At 42.2% G+C, this 24356-nt stretch overlaps 1 protein-coding gene across 4 annotated transcripts in view; it reads left to right on the top strand.

Annotated features, from left to right (window-relative positions):
* The window catches only part of MMP24 (matrix metallopeptidase 24), a 47866-nt gene that overhangs the window by 13363 nt on the left and 10147 nt on the right, over positions 1–24356 (top strand). For all 4 annotated transcript variants that reach the window (XM_069807722.1, XM_069807744.1, XM_069807737.1 and 1 more), the window contains one exon: positions 15433–15594. In XM_069807722.1, coding sequence (XP_069663823.1) covers positions 15433–15594 — 162 coding nt within the window. The remainder of the gene's footprint in view (positions 1–15432; positions 15595–24356) is intronic.

The following is a 24356-nucleotide window of genomic DNA, read 5'->3' on the forward strand; positions in this document are numbered from 1 at the left end:
TGAACAATCCGCCTCAAAGCTCACTTTGCCTTGCAACAATTGTAATGGTAAATCTTTGGTCAATAGAGCAGGATGCTGAAACTGGCGCTGTAAGGTCTCAGAATATTTGACTGATCTATTTAGTCCATATACTTTTGTTACAAACCAGTATGATCTGAAGCTTTGTTTTTGTTGGTCTACATTTGTCTTACTGTGTTGTGGCACCTGAAGAGTTGCAGTAAGTCCATGTTTGGATGCAGCTGTCACCCCACAGAACAACTGTTTTGGAGTCTTCACTGGCAGTACAAATTATATGGATAAAAGTGAGACATTTCACATGAAGTCTCATCCAGTCAAAAAAAATGAAGAATGATTTGAACAGAACTTTCTATGAAAACAGCCATCTCTGATTTGTACATAGAGAACATGATATATCCTGTTAATGAGAGCTTCTATTTTGTAAAGATACCTTGTGGTAATCCACTAGGGTTCATTAGTAATTTTGTCACACCAGCTAGTGGATAGTTAGTTGAGATTTATATACTCGTTATCATTTTGCGTGATCATTATTATACCGATTTTGCCCCTTGTGAGCAGCATGACCATTACCATGTAGCTTAAAATTATTGGTATAATGATAATAGCTGTGATGCTGTTGGTTATGTTTTTGAGACCATGGTAACTGGGGCACGTGCACCAACGCTTCTTTTATCTTCTGCTGTGAAGAGTGATCCTGCATAGGCTTTCAAAGTGAATGCAAAGTTTCCTTCCCCCTGGATATTAGTTACAGTTCCACTCATGCATACAATTCCTTTAGCTGAGTAATACTGTATTTTCAATTAATCATTGCTGATCTATCATCTTAATTGTACTGCCTTCTCTGACATTCCTATAAGCAAGCTGTGGGAGATTAATTTCGATAATATTGTGATAAGGATGTGCAAAATCAGGTAGGAAGTTGAACTCCTGGAGCAGTCCTTATTAACTGGGATCATGGGATACAGAATTCATTTGTTAAGTTTTCAGATGAGAATGTCAATGGGAGCAGCTAAAAGCATGAAGCAGAATATTGGAATTTGGAAGGATCAAGGCAAATCGGAGAGGTGATATTGCAAACAGGATGCAACTGAAAAAGAGGATGAGTGTGGTTTTACATTTAGGGATAAATTATCTATACAACCACACAATGAGGAGCAACTGGTGTGGTCACAGTTGTGGGGACTTACTCATGTTTTTCCTGGAAGGTGCTCCTCAATAGAAATGAAAGCAGCTCGGCCTTTAGCTCATCCCAGACTTGTAGCAGCAAGGGCTCCGGCTTATTAGACTTTGATGTATGGGCACTTGAAGGCAATTGAAGCTGGTTTTTGAGTCATTGTCTTTTAGCAGTACATTGTATGTAGCTGCTCGCAGGCCAAGTGGCCTCTCTTGGCTGCTTAGATGCAGCATTAGGTCACCGAGTTACATGTAAATGCAGGCAGTCTCAGTATCCCAATTGCTTGCACTACTAAAAGGGACACCAAAGGTGACTTTGCTCTACTTTCTCCAAGTCTTGGGCTTTTTTTACTTGAAATGTGCTGTAGAAACAGCCAAGCAAGCTTTAAACTGCCCATCTCAAGACTCACAGCTGCTGACGTACGTTGCTCACTGTAGGCAGCAAAGCCTGTGCCTGAAAGAGGGTAAGCAGACTTGGCCATGCTGGAATCTCTCTCCCTTGGCTGCCTCAATATCTTACGTAACTTGGCTCAAGCATAGAGGTGCTGCGTGAAATCCATTATTAACTGGCCAAATCAAGTATTTCCTAGCCTTTATTGAAAATAACTACGTATATATGTGTCTCCAACAACAGGTTGAAAAGGAATCCTCAGTGGCTGAAAGTAAGTTCTGTCAGTTTAAATATCCACATTATACGTGACTGCGCTTATACCCCTCTGACAACTCAAACATTTGTTTAATCCAGGTTAATTACAGGACGTAAATATTAATCTCCAGTTCAACATTGCAGATATTTTCAATAGTAATCCCAGGCAAATCTTCTTCATGGTCTTTAAAAAAAAAAACAACAACAAACTACCATTGCTGTTACACATGTTGTTAACACCATACCACTAAATATGTGGTGCCTGCCAACCCACTGCAGATATTAGCTTTGTAGCTATATAGATATAGCTATTTGTGATATTCCTCTGTTGGTAGTGACAACTGTCACCATCACTACAAATAGCAGTGCCTGTGTCTTACTAGTGCTGGTACTAACGGCATCCACCTCCACAGTAACTACCCATGGGTGTAGCAAGCACTGCTGTTGCTGCAGGGTGGGTAGCTAGAACTGCCACTGCTGGGGCTATCCCATCTGCAACAGTGATACCTGCTGTCAGTCTTCCTGTGCAATCCAGATTTCATTCCAAAGTTTATGTGTACCAGACACCATGCTGGTCAGGAAATGCACTGAAGCAGTAGCTGAAGGCTTAAAGTGGAGCAGGATTGATTTAGGGAAGACACTTAGAGAACCTTTTTAATGCTAAAGCAAGGTAAGTACTGAGGTATCCATGCCTGCCAGGGACCACCAGAATTTTTTTCTTTCAGTATGCCCAGAGTTAAGCTCTAAGACCCTCCCTATCATTTGCTCGTTGTGTGGCATTTTAAGTGGGAGTGTGCCCAAGGTCAGCCACTTCAGCTTCTTCAGGAAACAACCCCAGCTGACAAGTTATTCCTGTAGTGACTGTAGTGTAACTCAACTTCACGTCAAGTTTCATCATTTTGCAGTTCACAGGATCCATCTTTCAGTATCCTCTCTTCCAGGTACTCTCCCACACTGTACAGCTTCACGCTTGTATCAAGTTCTCTTTGTAAATGTAGGATTACCACTGTGACTGCTCTTTAGATATTGGCAAGAAATGCTGAGCTTTGCTAACAGGAAGTAAATATTGTAATCATTACAACAGACATGTCCCCATAGATCTGGTGGGTTACTCCAGAGGCTTCTTTGGAAAGCTTCTTGTTCAGGGCTTCTGAAGAAAGCCAACCAAGAAGAGTGCCAGTGTTTACAAGACACTGCCAGAACTGGTACAGGAGATGAGACCTCATGGGTTGCTTTCAGTGCAAGACCTTCTGCAGAAGTTCTGGAGGAAAAGGGCCTGAACCACCTTCTGGAAAGGCTTCTGTTAGCCACAGAGGAGAGAAACTGGACAGATTTTTCTCTGTGATTCCACCACAAGGACTAGCATTGTTTAGTGGGCATCTACCTGGACAATAGAACAAGCACTGCTGAAGCCACCATCTGGACATTGCATATGTTCAGGAACCTGAGCTGGTTTTTCAGGACAGCCGAATACTAAGCTTACTGATGTGAATGTTTAGCAAGGTCCTCAAGGAGAAAGTTTTGATTAGAGTGGTTAATTTTGGAGAGTCTTACTGATAGTCAGTGAGCATGGCAGCCTGTTGTACCTGTTGGTGGGGGGCATGCATAGCTTTGAGCTGACATTTAATCTGCCAGTCAGCATGTTCTAAGTGGTGTCTTCACTGGAGATTTACGGTTTTCTATCCTGGCAGTATTAATATCACAAACCTTCTTGATTCTTTTGACATTTGTATCCCTGTTCCTAAAAATGGGATCCTCTCTCTCACCTCTACCTTTATAGTAGAATTCAGTTGCACAAACATAGGCATTTAGCCAAGCTTTGAGAGAGCCACTCTTCTGTCACAGCTTGGGTTGTTCTTGTTAAGATATCAGGTGCGCCAAATTAATTTGAACTTGAACCTGAATGTCCTGGTACTCTTTTTCTTTCTGCTATGAGTACAGAATTCTTAAAATTGCCCAGGCACCTACAGATTTTCTACCACAGCAGTGCCTCTGCTTGAGTCTGTCCCATTTAGATCACTGACGCTTGCATTTATCCATTTAGTCCATCGTGGGTGTCTTACAGAGGATGTCCCATGCTTCTGATACTTGTTGCCTTTACTGTCACATCTGAGTACTTGAATCTGCTCACTTGTCTTCAATACTCTAGAAGCCATTAGAGATAAAATATGGAAGTTTTTTTCTCTAAAAATGCAGTTACTGAGCAATGTTGTCATAATGTATGTATCTAGCTAGAAAAGGTTGTTCTTCTACAGGCTGTCTCAAGGAATAGGTGTATGGCTTTCCCTGTTCAGATTCCTGGATCTTGAAGGGATGAGTGTCTGTCAAAGCCCTAAATAATTTGACCTTGAATGAGAAACAGAATTCAAGTACCATGATTTTCATTCTCAGCTTCTGGAACTTAGTCTGCAGATTAGTGCTCTAGGTTTCCAGTTAGATGCTTTAGGTCTCCACTCAGTTTAACTCCTACACAAGGGATTATGCACATGCTTCCTCCCATCACTGTCATGTTTTTCCCAGCACCTCTTTCTCTTTTCTTCCCCTTTGAACCAGGGGAATGTTGAAGTGGCTACAGTGTGAACCAGATAAGGGAACACATGTAGCCAAATGTCGTTTGTCTTTCTATTCCTTTCTCCTGATCTGGTTTGCCTTAGAGCTGCCCCAGCTTTTGGGCCCAAATGAAAAAGTAGGTAGAAATGGGCATCTGGGGCAGGTAAATGGGCTTCTGACCTTTCAGCTGCAAGATGCATGTCTTGGATCATAAAACTACAGCAGAACTATTGCATGTCTACATTCTGGGCAGATTTTCATTTCTTCAAACCTGTCTGTTGGTCTCTGCCTGCTGTTCTCTTTGCATTTTTTTCTTCCTGCTCTTTGTCACTATTTTCATTCAGAAAGCTTTTCTTGTTCCTTAGCTGGATCTTTTTGCAAAGCCAGCTTCACTTTTGTTGGTAGTGCATGGTTGAAACCAGTGATGTTTTGAGTTTAACAAGAATGGAGTGTGGTGTTTGGGGCCCCCAGTACACAAAAGGTGTCAGCAAACTGGGAAGATTCCAGTGCAGGAGCACTGAGGTGATAAGGGACTGGAGCAAAAAGAAACCAGGGGAACTGGGCTTGTTCAGCCTAGTGAGGAGGAGGATGGAGTGGGGAGGAAGCATCTAATAGCAGTCTTCCACCTGAGGAGATATTATAGAGACGACAGATCTACATTCTTCTTGGAGGTGAACAGAGAAAGGAACAAAAGGCAATGGGCACAAGCTGCAACAAGGAACACCCCATCTGGGCATAAGGAAAAAAATTCTTCACTAACAAGAGTGGTACAACTCTGAGGCTGCTCCTGGAGAGGTTGTGGAGACTCCATCCTTTGAGACTTTCAAAACTTGGCTGGATGATGCACTGAGCAACCTGATGTAGTTTTGAGATTAGCCCTGCTTGAAGCAGAAAGTTAAACTTGATGACCTCCAGACATGCCTTTCAATGTAAATTTTTCCATAATTCTTTAGCATTGCTAAACAGACAGAATTTTAGTTGCTAGGACTTAAGAGCAAATTGCAGTTACTTCTCACAGCAACTCTGAGCTGTAACAAGGTATTCAGCTCATAAAATTCTCTTTTCTATAACCAAATTCCCTTCTAAAAACAGGAATCTTTTAATATTGAGATTCCTCATGAGGGAGGATGGGTAATGCTCTTAGGTGCATAAAAAGGTAGCTGGCAATATTTTTCGTGAGATGTTTGATGCTTTTGAAGTACCACCTCTTATTGTTACTTTTTTTTTAAGTGCAAGAATGTACAAGGTTCCTGTAAGCATTCACTAGATTAAACATTGGATGTATGTTAGTATACGTTATATAACAGATCCCCTAGCATTAAGCAGTATGTGTAAGTAGGTTTGGCTTTTTTTTTTTTTTTACCTGGGTAGGTAGTTCTTTATTATCAAAGATTTCCAAGTGTTTGCAATCACTTTGGAAACATTGCCAACTAAACACTCTATCCTGTTTGATTTGTTTGATTACAGTTGTGTTATTTTAGGTGGAGGGAGGGGACTAAGAGTAATGAAGAGTATCTAGTTGATGCCTTTTTTTTTTTTTTGATATTTGTACTGGTATCCACTTTTCTAGGTTGACTGGCTACTATCTACTTGCAACCCACTTACCTGACTTATGCAGGTACAGTGCATGCTTGCTGAAAAAGAAAATGCAGCTTCCCTTAACACCTGTACCTTCACCCAGCATATTGCCAGAACTTGGTAGTCTTTTCTCCTTTATTAATTCCTGTTTCCTCTGTGTTTTGCCTTGCTTTCTGTCTAATTTCTTTCTTATTTTACCACTTTTTTCATGTTCATTTTCTATGGAAATGCTGAGGCCAGCAAAAGCAATCTACAAAGTATCAATATAATGAGCAACTTGTCAGAGGGTGTGTGTGCTCACAACACAGTACACATGTAATCTTTGTGCTATCTGGCTGTTAAATACTTTTTTAATTTTCTTTCTCTGATTTCTTAGGTACAGAACATCTCCACATCTAAAGAGTTTTATTCTAACAAATGGCATTTTGAATCCATCATTATTTTTCAGGCTTCTGACACTCTGTTGTTGAAAATGAGCATCAGTATTTTTCAGAGTGAAAATCAGAGCTGCTTTGAAGTTAATCATGTGTCCTTTAACACATGATTATGACTATTAACACATGAAAGACTTTCGTATAGATGTTGGAAGTCAAGTGGGGCATAAATTGTATTCAAATTTCAATTTATTCTATCAGGCCTTTTTATGATACTTTACTCCACCAGATCATGCTGTTGGTCAGTACTTCTGTTCACTGAAGAAGACCAGTTCAGTGTTTAGTCTCTGGAACATACCTACTTAACATTGGTTTCATCCTGTAACTGCTTAGAGAGACTTGTTCCTGTAAGCCAGTTCTCTAAAATCATATGCTAATGTTGAACAAAATTTGAGCAAGTATATAGACACATGGTCTCAAGACAGCCAGCCACAGTAAAAAGAAATCAAATCAGGCAGCTTAAATTAGCAACAGTTTGAGACTGTGTTCCTGTCATGTCAATCAAACATAGAAAGCCATAGAGAACTTGCAAATTAAAATTTTTTACAAAGTAAAATGAAGAGAGAAAGTCCACCAGCAGACATGGATGACTTCTGTCTTCAGGTTCTTCTTCACTACTGGACAGCATCTCTGTAAGTAGTGCTTTCTTTTGTTGTATATGCTGTCATTATATAAACATAGAAGTGACCTTACAGTAGTGCTGTGCTAGTGCAGTCTGGATTTTAAAGCTTTGTAGTATTGACAGTGCTAGTTATTGATTACAGCTGAAATTCATTAATAAGGATCACTTGCAAATTCTACTTTCAAAACAATGTACTTGTAAATACACGTGAAGTTCACAGTGTTCTATAAAGAAAATTATCATCCATTTTTTTTGTCAGTAATTGTTTAATACAGAGTATGAATACAGTTATGTAGGTGCTTGGAATCTTATTGATTTCTGTATAATCAAAGTTAAATATTTTACTTCTTTCCACAGAGAATGACATACTCTGAGATTCGTAGGAAGGAGCCAGTAAGGATCACAATTATGTGTCATTAATTTAAAAAGGAAGGAAGAAAAAACTGTAAAAAAGGCAGGTCATGAGTATCAAGGTGAGCCAAAAAGTCTCTTTTTGCCATCTTCCTTTGTAAAGCAGAAACAGATGATGTGAAGTGAGCCAAAATGCAGCAATATCTCTAATAAACTTGCTGCATTCCACTTGCTGAAGGGGAGAGGAGTAAAATAACAGGAAGAGAAAAAATGAAAAATAGATGAATTCTTGGAAAGAGTTTGCTGGTCATTGCGATCAGAGGTGGATTGCAGCATCAGCAGTGAAACAACACCCAATACTCCTGATTTTGACATCACAACCAAGCAGCAAACTTGGGAGTTGTTTAAACTACTTCCCCCCCCCCGCCCCTTTCTGAAGGAAGATTTGAAGACAATTTATCTAGTATTGCCTTCTCTACCCAAATCCACCAAGAATACCACTTTGAGGGGGGAATGTCTCTTACATCCCAGTTCTCTTACTTCTCAGTCCTCCTCAGTCTTTACAGCCCCATCAGAAACCTTCTGTGTCAGGGGAGGACAAAGACAGTAAGTCTCCTGTCCTAGGTAGAAAACACCCTCTTTATGGCAAAGAGCTACTCTCATAGCTTCCAGAACAGCACTTTCTCTGTTGTCAGCACCAGGAGTTGAATATAATTTGAAACTGACTGGTAAAAAAGAATCCCAAATAGCACAAACTGGTTTGTACCCACACTGCCTATACCAGGACATGTTTACCTGTTTTGAATATACTGGGCCAGCTTTCTAACTGTTTTAAAATCCTTGGGGTTTTTGTTCGTTTGTTTGTTTGTTTGTAGTTACGTTCTGGTTGTTCCACAGCTGGGTCAAGTACAAAACTCTGTCTGTAGACCATGCTGTATTTAAATACTTTTAAAAAAATAAAACCACCAGCGTAGCTTCTTTTCAAGACTGATGGAATGAAAGTTATATCTACATTTTCCATGTTTTTATGAGTATTTTTCTTTTCTTTACCATCTGTTCTACCAAATTAGGGAATGATATGCTAATATAGGCAAATATGAGTTTTCATTTTGGGATTGGTAATTCTTTTGTATTGAATTGCTTATTGAATTACAACCTACACTTGTGAAGGACATGGGAAATTTTTTCACCAGAACACTCTTATTCCATTGAATGTCAGGCTGCTGAGCCAGCTGAAGCAGTCACAACTTCCCCCTCTCTCTGGTTGCCCACTGTTGCCTCCACATCACTCAGTCAGTTTTGGTCTCTCAATTCCAGAAAAATATTTTATTTTTCCTTTGAATTTCTACAGGAGATTGTTCTCATAGTGCCATCTGTGCTATGTCAGATAAAGCACAGCTTGCAACATTAACCAGGTCTGTAACACAAGTGACAGACGTAGTTTGCACAACTGCCTTTCAGGGACAATAAGGCAAACTACCTATCTTTCATGATGATTGGTAACATAATGCGGTTCTTTGTCCTTCTGCAGTCATTTGATCTCATGGCGATCAGTTTGTTAATATGGCTGTAGTACGATTTCTGTTAAGACTGCATATCACTCATTCTTCTTTCTCCAGTGAAGCTGTTTAAAGACACTCTTGAGAGTTTTCATGAAGTCCTTAACATGCATCATATTCATTGCTACATTTACAACAATAATAGTTTATGAGGAAAATGAAACCTATATTTCTTTTTAACATGTATTTTCTTCCTTTCTAGATAGAAAAGCTGCTTTCCACATCTCATTTGGTGCAAATAAATGGAAGAGCAGTATTGCCACTTCTTTGGGGTTTTCAGAAGATTGCAAAGCTTTTCTTGAGCAGAGCATGTTGTGGAGGTGAATGGAGGAGTACAGACAAATCACATGTTCTTCTGTTTGATGGTTCAGACCTACCAGGTCTGAAGATGCAAGAACCAAGGCATAGCTTAGAGTAGCCCTAAAGCTTCTTTAAGTTGTGCTTGGAAAACAATTGTCTCTACATGGCTATTGGAGTGGAATGGATAATTTTAGTGTATTTAAAGTATGTTTAGTTCACAGTCTTTTTTGTAATTAGCCTAGGCATGCTATTGTCACAACAAATTATCTGACTTCTTCAGTATCATTCTTACTTTAATAAAATTTCAAAATATAACCTTCATATGTCTTTTTAATCATGTCTGAGTAAACTGCAGTATGTAGATGTATTAGCATGGTACAGTTCATAAAGTATAAAACTAATATGACAAAGATCAGAGATTCACAGTTGCTTTTCTATTACTAATCAGATATGCAATATTATTTGTACTTCTGTTGTCTTAGAAGCTCTGTCCTGGATTTACACTCCACTGGGCTAGCCACTTGTCAGAGTCTACCTACACTCATTACAGCTATATATACAGCTGTCATGATCAGGGATGAATACTGATAGTAATATCACAACATTGCCATAATAGTATCCCTGTGACCTATTACTGTAAACTGACGGCATTTAAATGAGTGTTTTTGTTGACCTACAGCAATTGGATACCCTATTATGCAATGAGTTACTTAGCCAATTAAAGAAAAGGGTTTGATACGGATTTTCATAATTAAAGTGACACTGTACAAGAAGGCATGTGCTAGCAATTTCACAAAGAAAAACCTTTCTCAAGATGTCTGTTACCTGATTTAACAGCCATTTTTCCAGCTGAAGTTGAAAATCGAAGTATGAGTGATGGAGTATATGACTAGAAGGAAGATCATAGATAAATCTGTTTATCTGTGACTACAGTGTTCTCTGTGTTGTTGCAATAAAACCTTGTGTTTCTTATCTCTGCAGGAAAGGTAGTATATTTTAAACAATTCGAGAGTGCTTAACCAAAGACCTGGTTTTGATGTGTGATTATGTTGCAATTTATCTTAAGTTAGCTCAGTTAGGAGTATAGCAGCTAACAGGAGGTTTATTCTGAACACAAATTTAGATTACTTTTAATTAAGAAAATTCAACTAAAAAGTATGTTTCAAGTTGTGTGTATTCTGTCTGGTGTTGTGTGTGGGGAGTATAGAGCTATTAAACTGAATGTAAGATGAGCAGTGTATTCACCTGGTTTGACATGATGGTGGGCGATGCTTTTATGTTGTTATAGGTGTGCCCTCAATTATAACTTTCTCTAGTGATAACATTGTTTTGGTAAGGAAAATACATCAGCAACTTTAAAGCTAAATTACCTGTGGTTTTTTATGTTTTAAAATAGCAGGTCAAACTATTTCACTCAATGAACCAACTTGCAAAACTACCCCCAGTTTTTACAGGGTCATCCTTTCTCTGGTGCTTATTGGTGGACTTTTGGATGCCTCCTGAGAAATGGGGAGGAGAAAGCTCAGGCAGGTCTCTGACCAGATCTCTTTATTTTGTACAGATGGTGCAAATGAGCAAAAATTGTTGGATTTCTCTTGGGACCTTTCCCTGCAAATACAAAGCAAGGGTAGTCAGTCCCTTCTTCACCCTACTGTCTTACCCAGGTGGCTGGTATACAGTGAATACAAGTTTTACTTGTTACTTGGTATTGGTCTTTGGGGAGGGGGTTGAAGAGGAAATTAAAGGAGCTTTATCTGATTGCCTGACCTTGTTTCTGTATGAGTAGCAATGTATCAAGCTAGGCTATTAGTTCTCCCTTCTGAATCTTGCTCCAAGAGGATGGGTATTAAGAGTGCTGTTCAGACAAGAACTGTGGAGAACATGAAGGTCAGAGATCTTGCTGCATGTTCAAGAACTAACAGAAACAATTTGAGAGGTACAGGCTTCTTTCGAGAGTCCTGCAGATCAGCTGAGTGGACAGTTTCCAAATGGCAGCCAAACAGCAGTGGGTGACAGTACACAAAGAGCCAAAACAGCTCCAAGCTAAGGGCAGTGGGAGGAGATAAGTACACTGTCAGGCAGTGTTTTCATACCTTGATGTTTTCTTTTCAGAGCAAATCCTAGCCCACCCTTTGAAAAGAAAACTAACTCTGTTCTTTCATGCTATGAAACTCCCATTTACAAAAAAAAAAAAAAAAAAAAAAGGATCCTCTTGCTTAACAACGTTATTGATGTAAACTGACCCCTCAAGAGAAATAGGATGATGAATCCAGAGCTGGGTTTTCAAGCACTCTGTGCTTACAAAATGGTCTTAGACTTTTTTCTCCTGTCTCCTCTTCCCAGGAAATGCATGCTGTCCACTTGCTCTCTGAGAATGACTTAGCTGCTTTCAGACTCGGGACCCTCATAGAATAGAGCAGGGTGGAGAAGGCAGCTGACATGGGCATGCTGGAAGGAAGAGAACTATGGATGTGTCTGGGAGGAGGCTAGAACAATAAGGTGAGGGGATGAAACAGTGGTGAGAAATCTTTGTCCAGAGCAGGGAGCAGGAGGGGGAGCTATTTCGGCTAGTGCCATTCTACTGCCTTTCAGCAAAGGCTTTGAGGTGAGAAGCAACTGCAGCATTGAGAATCAGAGTATTTGTTGAGAACGAAGAGGAGCTTCTTGTCCTACTTTCTGTGAAAGTCGCTTCATTTCCTAGAAATTCTCTTTACCTCCCCTTCATCTGCTCCAGCCATCACCTCCCAGCAAATCGCTTCAAACTCCAGTTTGAGTGGCCTCCTAGCGATGTATCCTCCCTTAGGAGGATAGCTTTTCCACTCCATCTGTGGCTGTGCTAGAACTGGGAAGGTTCATTTCTTAGCGAGTCCCTTATCTCTAGATGCAAGGAAGCAGAGGTCCCCAGCCAAAATTTTCCATGCTCTGTGGCATCCTTGCACACCGCTGTCAGTCAAAATGGTGTTTTAAAACTGGACAGTAGCAGCTGTTTTCCACAGTTGTCTGTATTTCCAGGGATAGGTATTGCATCAGGATAACTAGGAGAAGGGGTGTTTCTGTTCAATAGTAGAAGAGCTGGTCGGCCTGACCACCATGGTTGTTGACATACTTCCTCAAGTATGAGCCTTCATCTTTCTGGACTTGCTGATCGTCTCAGATCTCGTCCTAGCTGTCTTACTAGTGATCAAGGAACCAACAAAGGCAGGTGATCTGCTGGACCTGATACTTAAAAAGGAAGAACTGGTGGGTAGCGTAAAGATGAGTAGCATCCTTGGCTGCAGTAACCATGAGATGGTAGAGTTCAGGATATGTGTCAGAGGGGATGATACTGAGGTCAGTACTGTTTAAAGCTTCACGAACAACCTCAGTGATGCAGCAGAGTGCACCCTCAGCAAGTTCAATGATACAAAATTTGGAGGAGTGGTTGATACACTAAATAGTGATGCTGTTATTCAGAGAGAGCTCAAGAGGCTGGAGAAATGGGCTGACAGGAATTTAATGAAGTTGAGCAAAGAGAAATGCAAAGCCCTGCACCTGGGCTTTGTTGGTGGCCGACAGACTGGAAAGCAGCTTTGCAGAGAAGGACCTGGGTGTCCTGGTTGACACCAAGTTGAACATGAGTCAGCAGTGTGCCCTTGCAGCACAGGCAGCCAACAGCGTCCAGGCCTGCATTAGGAAGACCATTGCCAGCTAGTCAAGGGAGATGATCCGTCCTTCCTTTCTACTCAGCACATCTGGAGTGCTATGTACAGGGCTTCCTAATACAAGAAACTTGAAATTCAAAACCTGACTGGACACAATCCTGGACAACCTGCTTTACTTGACCTGTCTTGAGCTGGGGAGTTGGACTAGACAATCTCCAGAGGTGCCTTCCAACTTCAGCCATTCTGTGAGTCTGTGTGATTCTGTTTTCCAGCTGTAAAGTGGGCTGGCATTTGTTTTGGGCAGAAACAAGTGATTGAAGGCTATTTAAAACTAATGTAAATTAAGATAGTGTCTGATCTTATGCTTCTGATAATGGTTTAGCACATAGGGGCAAATAACTTACATAGATTTATGTGTAGACTTACATAGAGACAAGTTCTAGACATGGTATCAGTACAAAGACTCTCTGGATACTTCAGCAAGGAGGAAAATGCCACCAAACTGGTGATAGAAAAAGTCTCCAAGTATTTAGCACAGGCACAGCCCATGAGTCAGTGGTAGAAGTCACTCAGTACAGAGCTGACTTTCATGAGACTCTTCTTACAGACTTTGATGTGTGAGTATTTGTGGTAGCAATGAAAATTATGCTTTTATGAGCATTTAAGTGATATAGGAGAGTAAGTCTACTTGATTTCCAACATGATTTTGAGTCTTTGAATCCCTTTTGAAAACTGGGTGCTTCTTCTAAGCTTGAGTGTTTTTGAAAATCCACGAAGAGTGATCAGTCCTCCAAACTTTACCATGAAACTACTTAATGCATTTTATACTATGCTGCTGGACATTTTATTGACTTGTTCTGCACACACCAGATTTTTCAGCAACAGTTGAGAAAAAATTATTAAGTCCCCATTTGGATTTTGCAAATACAGAAATTCTGGAATTTTAAATACATATATGGCTAAATTTTAGCCCACATATGTTTTTGGACAATTGTATTTGAACAAATGTATTTGAACATTTATTTGAAATGCACTTGTATATTTTACCATGTCTTCCCTATTCAGGTGCTTACACCCTCCAGCTCAAATGTTTAGACAATTTAACCGTTTTGGTGTGGTGTGTATGACTATTTGAGCACTGTTTGTTACTGACTTCAGGTATCTTGAGATGCTGGCAAAGCACCCTGCTGTGAAGACTTGAACCTATGTTGTCACGTTTTTATGGGTAACAGTGAAGTAATAAGTATTTTTAAAGTGGAGATAGTTCTTCATGAATCACTGTTGCAACCCCTGTCCCAAGGAGAGCTTGGCCATGGTGTACGGAATTTTGTTACCTCTAAGATAGGTGCGGTTTGGAGATGTGGGGAACAGAGATGCACTGTTTGGAGAAGCTGCAAAGCAGCCACTGAGCTGCCACTGCCAACTGCTTTCTCCTGTGTCTGATTGGAGTGCTCTTCGTTTGTGCCTTGCCAAAACCAGCAAAGCAGCCCGATTCAGGCAGAATTGAGGGCTCAGGCATTTTAATGGCATGGAGAGACTTACATCTGTCCTTGTTGGCTGTGTCTTCATCCCTCACACAGCACTGTCATATCACCTCCCATGTCAAGGTGCCCTCACGGAGTAGGACATCCAGGGACCACACTAGATCAAGGAGATGAGGGTCCTAGATCCATGAGACTGAAGAGGAGAGTATGCCTGTAACATAGAGTTGAAGGTACCCCTACTTCACACTCCTACCAGCTTCTGGACCAGACAGGGCTCCTCAGCACTTTCTCTTCCTGTCAGGAGCATGTCCCTTCTTTCCTCCTTTCTCCTTCTCCCTCCCGTCATTGGGATCCAACCCAACCTTTCCCTGTGTGGCTCTGCCTCCTGCAGGATGGTGCTACCTGTACTCACCTCCTCCCACAGACATGGCAGTGCCAGGAGTCCAGCAAAGTAAAAGCATGTTGAGGAGCCTGTGCTAGAGGAGATGGGGTTGTCCCAGGTACTACATATGCTACGGTGGGTGTTAGCCCTGCTCTTCTCTGTTCTTCCTCCTGCTTTGCCAGATGCCTTACAGATCTCCTGTAGGATTTAGTGGTTCAGGTCAGATCAGAGCACGGCACTGGAGGACCCAGAAGGGGGACAAAGCTCCCTTCTCACCATGTACCCTTGTTGATGAGCAGACTGGCAGTGCTCTCATCTCTCCTGGCAGCACTCATATGAAGAGGCAATGGTATCAGAGCAGCCTATTTCGTGGGCCATTTTCTGTAAACTCTCTACAAAAGATTCTACAGTTGGTATCCTTTCACTCCAGGCAGCTGCCTGTTTTACCTGGTCTGAGGGTGCTCATGGTCATGGGTGGTCATGGGCTAGGAGCTTCCTGCCCATTCTGTGACAATGACGTAAAAGCTGCACAGACTTTCAGGACTAAAACCATCTCTGGGAGCTGACCCTGGCACTGTGACCTGCTGTGCAATAGGATAGCGAAGCATTTTCTTCTTGCTTTATGTGTAAGTGGGGCTTGGGATTGTGTCAGGCTGTGGCTGTGTACTAATTTGGCTGTGCCTTCCTTCCACAGGGAATGATCTCTTTCTGGTTGCAGTCCATGAGCTGGGACATGCGCTGGGTCTGGAACACTCCAATGATCCCAGTGCTATCATGGCTCCTTTCTACCAGTACATGGAAACACACAACTTCAAACTGCCCCAGGATGACCTCCAAGGAATTCAGAAAATCTATGGTGAGCAACACTACCAACTCATCTATTTACACTGAGCCCAAGTCTATTGAGTATTTTACAGCCACAGACAGGTAGCCCCCAAAATGCTTTCAGCTGGTGGGCTGGATTTCCTGCCATAGCTGAATGAGGAACCGTTTAAAGCCCTCAATCCACAGCCAAATATCAGATGACTGTCCCAGTGGTGATATCTTTGCACAAGTCAGGATAACCAAATCTTTGTCATCTTGCTGCTGCTCCGTCCCTCACTGTGTACCCAATATCAAGGAGTACTAAAAACAGGCAATTGCTGGACCCAAGATTTGTCTATTAGGAACAGCCAGTGCAAATAGAGAGGAAGAATGTGAAGAACATGGAACAGCAAGGAAAGGTAAAAAGTATTTATGCACTCATTTTTTTCCTTCATATATAGAAGGTAGGGGAAAAAAGGCTTGGATCTGCTTAGGGAACACTTTTAATCTCCAGCTGAACATTGTTGTACAATGTGCCACAAAGATATGGGCTCAAGGAAAAGAGAAAAGGAGGCAGAGGGATTATGGGAGAAAACAAAGGGGCTGGAGATGATGTGGTACCATGTGACAGGATCATGGACACCAGACTTTCAGAGAATTTTTGGCTGAAGGAGACTCTGGGAGCAGAGGGAAATGTAAGTTTTAGGAGCCCCAGTCAAGGGGAGGCTGAGCTAGAAGATGCTAATGGATACAGTCTGAGGCAGCCCATGGAAACAGGTTTAGTCAAACATCCCTGATTTCATTCTTTGAGGAAAGTACAAGTTTGACAGAGAGGTTACTAAATAAATGTAGCATAGAGCAACTATGCTATGTAGCTGTGCAACATTTGCAGCTTCTTGATATCTGGAGTCAAATATTAGCTCCTAGTACCAGTAGATCAGATATATGAATTAGACCTGAAAAAAAAACCTTACAAGATGGTTGTCAGTGGGAAAGCCAGTGTTTCTAAGGGATTGCTGCTGGGATCAGTGGCAGACCTGACACTAGTCAATGTCTGCATCAGTGATCTGCCAGTGAATTTTAAATTACTGCTAACAGAATTTATTTCAAGACCTATAAGACTCTAAAGCAGTATAGCAAGACTTTAGAGGTCTAAACTGTATGTCAATTGTTTGAGTCTGATTATATTTTTTTTGTGACTGGAATGAGATTAATTTGTTCAAGTGTAGATGCCTAAAGAAGAGAAATCTCTTTCTGGGCTAGTTTCCCAGACTCCTGTCTGGGCAATGGGAAAAAGTGTGGATTTGTAGAGTGCAATTCATCCTCAGTGTAAGGCAGATATTCAAGTAAGGTCCAACATTTAAAATAAGATGGCTTGAAGTACACCCAGGGAGAACTGGCTCTTCCCATTAGTGCAGCTGAAGATTTCTCTTTATTGTTCATTACCAGGATGAAGCTGTATGGTAATTGTCCTATGGTATCATTTAATTATGCATACTTTAACATAGTATATATTCAAATACTCATCATAACAGAGACTCTGGATGGTTTTGAAGTAAAGTGCTGGGGTAGTAGTTATTAAACTTTCATTAATTAATAAACCTAAGTTTTCATTTTTGAAAGCTACTAAAATGTCATTACACTGTTTCTATTTTGAAATGTTGATTTAGTTCCCATGAACTTTGACTAATCAGAAAGGAAAAAAAAATAATTTATTGCTGACAGTGAAAAATTACTGGTTTCTCTGTTTTCAGATACCTTTTTGGAAAGGGAGCAGATAAGGAATTGACAGCCATGCTTCTTCACATTGTGGTTCAAGCCAGTATCAGCTGTGGCTGAGTTGAGGACCAGCACTCCCCTAGCACAGCTTGGGCAGGGACCCTGAGCTGAAATGGGGCTCCTGGGCCCATGGGTGGGGGTGGAGGTACCAGGTGATGCTGGTCAGGGCCATTAAGACCTATTAGTGTCCTCAGAGCCTTGACAATTTGTGAGAGCACTGTATGGCGTCTTGTGCACAGCTATGACGGAGCAGAGAGCTCAGTACTGTACTGCCTATGGCTTGGCAGCAGCATCACTACACTTCCACTTATTTTTCACTTACGTAATGACATTAAACTTTAGCCACATAGTATGTTAAGGGTTCTCTGTATGCAATATAATATGCTTAAAATTTTAACTCAGCTTAAAAAAAGCAATATGAATGAATTACTACCTGGTGCAGGTAGTAATTAGGAATTAGTTTGCTGACTGTCGTGCAATCATGCAAGGCTCTTCTCTGAGGCCTTTGAACTGGAGTGGGTTGGGGATGGTATTGGTGTTTGTAGAGATAACTAGTCCTGCAGGGAGAAGAAGGAGCAGCTTCTGCAGTAGGAGCTTTGATTCCCCAGGTAGAGATTTCTGCCCTTAGCACAGAGTTGCAGTCCAAAAACTAAAGTTTAGTTTAAAACTAGGTTTTACTCTTATGGCTCATAAAGAGGAGATGGAAAATGCAGGCTGTGTTTCTCCCTGGAACTGGAGATATGAGAACAGATCCTTTCATCAGAGCTTCTTACAGCTGAGAAGGGACTGCTGAAGTATCCTTCTTGTAGCTTTAGCAGGAACATTCAACTAACGTGTTTTATTTCCACAGTGCCAATCTGCTTTGTTGTGCCTTGGGAATGCCAAAAGCCCATCTACCAGAGCACCTGTCCAAAAATCAAAACTTCCTGCTTTCTTGCTGCTTTGGCATTCTCCACAGTGCAGCAGCATGTGCTCAATACATATTATTTAGGAACCTACAATGCAAAATAAGGCACAGACACTGCCTTGCCTCTAGCATCCTTTTTTAAAAATAAATTCAATTAAAACTTCCAATTTTTCATTCCACTGAAGTTGCTAGAACAAAGAACAGAGGCTCTACTAAAGCTTAAGTCCATTTTATCTCCTTCTTTTGAGAATGATGTGTTTCAAATGTATTTTTATGTTGTATCTGTGTTTATCCATTAGAAAAGAAATATGTCTAATATTTTAAATCTGTCATATAATGATTTGTTGATTTATTAAGGTATTTTCTGCTGGATTTATTTCAGAACTCACCTGAAGAGACAGTAGGTGTTGTGAGCTCTTGTTTGTGCTTCATGCTGGTTAGTATAAGGTCAATGTTTAAAATTGTATTCCCACTTAGGAGCTAATGATGAAAAGGCCAGCAGCTCGCCATGTGTGACAGAGTAGACTATAAGACAAGTCAGCAGTATTTCCATCTTCTGATAGGTGCTTCTTGTAGCATGTTCCTTGACAAAATGAGGGAAATATCATGACTGTTCTTTACATGTCTTTTTCAGAAGGATATCTCCCACTGTAATTCTGTGCCCATGTCACAAGTGGCATGCACAGGAAGGAATTAAACTGTAAATAGTACTATTATGCAGGTCCCTTGGATCTCCTGTTAAGTTGACTGCCTCTTTTAATTTTGCTGGTGTTGAAGTCAGGGCTGCATGCAGCTACCGTGCAGATGGAGAGAGGAGACGTACTCAGCCATGGCCTTGTCACACAGCCTGAACTGATCATCCTTCAGCACTGGTTCTGTTCTTCATGTCCTGCTCTAAGTATCCCTTTGCACTAGGCTGTGAAGCAGCCTCTCATGTTAGAAGTGACTCTTCTGACACTATGCCTGGGGAGCAGAGGGGTTGACGTGATGTGCAGGAAAAACTCATGTCCACACAGATGCTTGGAACTGGTAAACCAGACCATTACCTTCAGGTCCCTTTCAAAGCCTGAGGTCACAAAGGAAAGGTCTCATAATCACTCAAAGATAGACCAAATCATTAAGCCTGGAGACAACCTCAAGGATCTGGGTCATCCCAGATTTCACTGAGGACGTGTCAACCTCACACATCTTTTCTGCAGCTCAAGAGAAGAACTCCCAGTTAGTGTACATGTTGCATCCCATGAGGGCTGAGGTCCCAGGGTGGTCATCAAACCACACCAATCTCTGGCAAAAGAACTAGACAACACCAGCTCTGACATCCAGGAACAGGGGATCAGCAGGGCACAGTGTCCATGAGCAAATAGCACCTTCTGCCAGCCTCATTACTGCTGTGCAGCAAGCATGGGTTTCATAACCTCCCTCACCTTTTCCCAGTGGCAGCCCATAGAGCAATCCCAGATGCTTGTAACCTACATGTATGTGTGAGATGACTTGTGATGAAACAGCGGAAAAACCTGATGCAAAATGCTGCACATGGTGACACTGCATTGTAAGTGGGACCATCAGACCAAGCTTCGCTGTCATGCAGGACCTGGAAACCTTAGGTATAGGACTGTTCTCTGATAATGTCCTCTTGAGCGTGGGAAGAGAACAGAGTAACATCCAAGACCTTATCTGCAGAAGCTGCATGATCTGGGACTTTTGGATCCATGCCCCATGGTGCTGTGCTCATAGGAGGGCAGGGGAAGGAAATGCACGGCAATAAGAGAGCTGGAGGGATGTGCCCTGCTGCCACATCTCTGTCACGTTGCAGAGATACCATACTCTCTCTCTATGCCATGTCCCTTCATTTGCACCTTTCCTCCTGTTCAGAGACTCAGTTGGCCCCAACAGGAAATACCAGACTCCACCTCTGGTGCATCCACCGAGTCTCACCTGCCGTATGCTCTCCATTCCCATTCCTCTGAAAAACAGGCAGGGAGCAACCACCTGGTTCCTGGTGCTCTTCTTGGGGTCCACCTGACACCTGGAGGACTCTGCCACGACACAGGGGCTCATCCATGCCCACATCAGCCCTGGAGCTGCACACATTGGGTGTGAAAGGAGAGAGCTGATCACACTGATCAGCTGCCTCCTGACAAAGGGCGAGCTGGGGGGGAGCCCACGTCTCTTGGGAGGTTTCTCAGCTGATGGAGAAACCACTGCTTTATGTTACAGCTGGGCATGAAATAGTTCTCTCCTCCTACAGTTCTTTCTGAGTATAAAAAAATGTTCTGTTTTGCAGTGGAGCAGATGTCAGACTTAAAGTTTTTTCAGAGGGGAACTAGGCTGCAAGCATGACAGCTGGAGCATTTTGCAGAGCCCCAAACTCTCATCATTTGCCTGCCTAAGCCTGGGAACTTTGGACCCAGTTTTCTTGCACCTAAAGCAGAGAACCCAACCGCAAGGTGAATCTCCTCATTACAGATCCCAGGAGAGCATTCCCTTTGGCTGAGAGCGAGGATTTTGGCCATGGATGCTTGTCTTCCAGGTGAATGCTTTGTCACCTGGGTGGCAGTTGGTCATTCAGAGGAGAACGTCTATGCGAGAAGGGCTCAAGAAACCCTTCCTGCCACCCAGTGATGATCATGACAGCCTTGACTGCCCAACTGTTGGGTATGCTGTGGGTGCTGGAGCTTGTTCTGCAGACTGTAGCGCACTGTGGCAAGAATACCCAAACTAACTGAAATGGCTAATTCACTTCACTGCTGATGTCTAACCCCAGAAGTGCAAAGTGCTCTGTGGACAGGTTTCCCAAGCGAGCAAGGGAGATGAGTCCTTCCTGAGCTCTGAGCTGTTGTGGATGGACCATCTCTCATCCCTGAGGTAGCTTGTTGGCAGCTAGCTCATTTAATATGAACAGGGATCTCTCTCCACTGCCCTGGAGTCTGCAGAGCAGCCAGGTGGGTTTTTCACTCTCCCTGGCTCATTTGGATCATACATTTTGATTTGAAACTGAGAAGCCTTTCCTGTGTACCTGGACAGCTGGTACAGTCCTGCAGAAACATGCAGGCAGCTCAGCTTTTTACAACCAAAAATCTCCTGTACGTTATTCAAAAGTGTAACTGCCTGCCTGTAGTCTGGATGATAGTTTTATTCTTGGAGTGAATATTAAGAAGATAAAGACAGGCCTTTGTTTGCAGGTGGATCGTTATCTCCCCTGATCTGAAACAAAGGGCATCTTCTGCACTGGCAGGCTTGGAGAACCACCTGGCTCGTGCAAAGCTGGCTGTGATGGATGCTGAGCCATGCAAGATGGTGAGCCTCCAGGCAGGTGTTGTGCAGTTGAGGGAACACTCTGTCAATAGCCAGGAGGACAGTACAATTATATTTTGTCCTCAACTATCGACACAGTGGCTCCTAAATGCCTCCTCTCTCTGTGTTATCTTCACAGGTCACCTTGGTATTCAGATGGTCTGCGACAGAGGAAGCATGAAGGGAGGAGGCTAAGTGCCAGTGGCGGGAAGTCACACTCTGAAGGTGATCTGCTGTGACCCAAAAGCTTTCTGACATTCTTTGCCTTGGTTGTGATAGAGAGGAAGAAAATCTTCTTCTCCACACAGTATCTGTAAAGTCCCAGCAAGGTGCTTCCCTCCAGAACGTAGAGTTTCCAGCTCCAGGAGGTTTCTTACCTGCTTCCTTGTGTGGAAGTGGGTGCAGGTTCAGCCCCAGGGGTGGGTTGGCTCCAGTGCTGGGATCACATGCAATAACTAGGTGACTGAGTTCAGACCCAACTGCAGACCCATGCAATAGACTCTCTCACTTAATTTTTCTCTCAATGAGATTTGCTCTGACTGATTCTCTGAAGTTGCTTGGAAACGTAGTGATAGATGCTGTGCTTTGCGTGCAATACTGCCTGGTTAGTTATTATCACTGGTGGGTGTAATCAGTTCCTGTAAGAAATACCAAGGTGCCAGCATCTGTTAAGTAAGTCTTTGTTCACACAGTCATCTCTGCTTCTGATAAACCTGTTATATCATGCCTTTAGCCATCTATTTTGGAGGCAGGTTACTGAGATGAGATTCTGGAAATACTAATGACAGGCAAACTATATAGGTTCTATTCTTTCTGCTTTCATGCCAGGTTGTGCTCTGAAGTGGCTTACGTCTTACAAGATAGCATCTTTCTTCAGCAATGGACAGGCTGTGCTTCTGCTTTCCATCCCCCTAACTGTAGACCAAGTTCTGCCTGCCTAGCACTTGGACCCAAGGATTTTCATGTTGTATGTGTGCTCCTCTGCTCTTTGCATGTGCATAACTGTAGCATCACCTTCCACCTTTAGCTGTAAGTCCACCCTCACTCACTGACAAAGCAAAGGCAGCAATTAAAAATAAAAATGCAATCTGCATAACCACAAGAGGAGACAAGACTTCAATCAGGATAAATTATAAGGGCCAGAATGCATAAAAAGAAGAAGAGAAGAGAAAGATGGCAAGGAAAAATCCATGCCTGCCAGGGAAAGACAGTAAGAGGAATATTTTAAGTGAAATGACAAAGTCTGCATCCAAGCAAGTTGCAGTACCACCTGCAAAATGTGTGGGAAGCCTTGCCAGTGCTGGGTACCTCCTTCAGAGCAATATGCCAGCACTAGTTTGGCCATTGCAAGCAGTGAGTATGTATGGTGGCCCAGCTTCCGTTATTGGTCCTGACTTGTGATCTCTTTCCACCGCTCTAGCAAATGTTTCAGTTAATACAAATCTCTGATGCCCCTGAATCATTGCTGATTTGCACTATCCTGACTGCAGTGCGTGCAACTGCTTCTGCCTTGCAAATGTACTGCATTCTGTTTCAGTGGCATCTTACGGCTAATTAAAATCTTTACATTGGTCTCCTGGGCTGCGGGTGCTATTTTAACTTCCCTCTTGTCTACAGAAGACTGTGACAGACTTTGGGCGCTTAAGTTGAATGTGAGAGAGTTGAACATGACTGCTGTCCTGCAGCAGGGGCAAGGCAGGCTGTAACCTGGTATACAAGTGGTCCTCACTCATGAAGAGAGAGTGAATCTTTAATAACTGCAGTCATGCATGAGATGTTAGATTTCTAGCATACAACCACAATACTGTAGTCCTTATTCTGCATCTTACAATCAGATTCTCTGTGTCTTTGTGACCCATCAGGCATATTCATCATAATTTTCTTTAGATATTACTCCAGTCTCACCCTTTTCTTCCTTTAAAAGAGGGGGAAAAAATTAATGTCATGTCCTCATATTATTGCTCATGGTTATCTCTATAAAGCTCTAGTCTTGCTCTCTTCTCCTCTCAAAGTGTGGAGGTTTTGGCTTATTATTTCTGGAAATCCAGAAGTGCTGTTGATTTGAGTATCTCTATCTGTCTGCTGTGTCTGAGAAGCAGAATCGCCTTGACTTGGCAATCACTCTCTTTCATGCTCTGTGTCTTTCCAGCGAGCAGTTTGAATACATAACACACAGTGATTTCTTGATTCCGTCCCAGACAATTCCCTCTGACAGCAGGTGTGCCTCTCTGCGTTGCAGATTGCTACATGTCTCACCCTGTTTAAAGGCAACAGTGCTCCTTGGAGTCCTGCTTGCAATCATGTTGTGAATTTGCTTTTACCTCCCTCTCACAACACGTGGATCTATCTTGTGCTGGAACTGGTGGTGGTCTTCTGCAAACTACCAAATAACTGTCTGATGAAATTGCTCCAGTGTATCAATTAAACTGACCATCAAAGACACTTTTCTGATCCATATTAGCCTCTTGCAAAAAGGGGAGGGAACGAACAACTACTCCTCCCTTGTGCTTCTGTAGCAACATGCTATAGTCTCATTTAGAAAGATGATACTTGTATCAGTCTGTTGGCAGGGGGACCCTATCATGCAGGACATGCATCAGAGTTTTTTCAACGTTATTAACAAAATAACATGGCACTCAAAGCCATGTGGATGGCAGCACAAGAGTAAAAGGATCACGGTGCTGTTTACTGAGAGACCTGCAGTGTGCAGTCACTGCTTATTGTTGCCTTGCTTATGTCCCAGTCAAGACTTACCTTCCCTTAATGCAAGCATTACCTGTCTTCACCAAGCATGTAAATTGCCGGTTTCCAAACTGAATTTATTCAGGTACTAT

Source organism: Haliaeetus albicilla, chromosome 2 (assembly GCF_947461875.1).
Source record: "Haliaeetus albicilla chromosome 2, bHalAlb1.1, whole genome shotgun sequence".
In the NCBI taxonomy this organism is placed as follows: Eukaryota; Metazoa; Chordata; class Aves; order Accipitriformes; family Accipitridae; genus Haliaeetus; species Haliaeetus albicilla.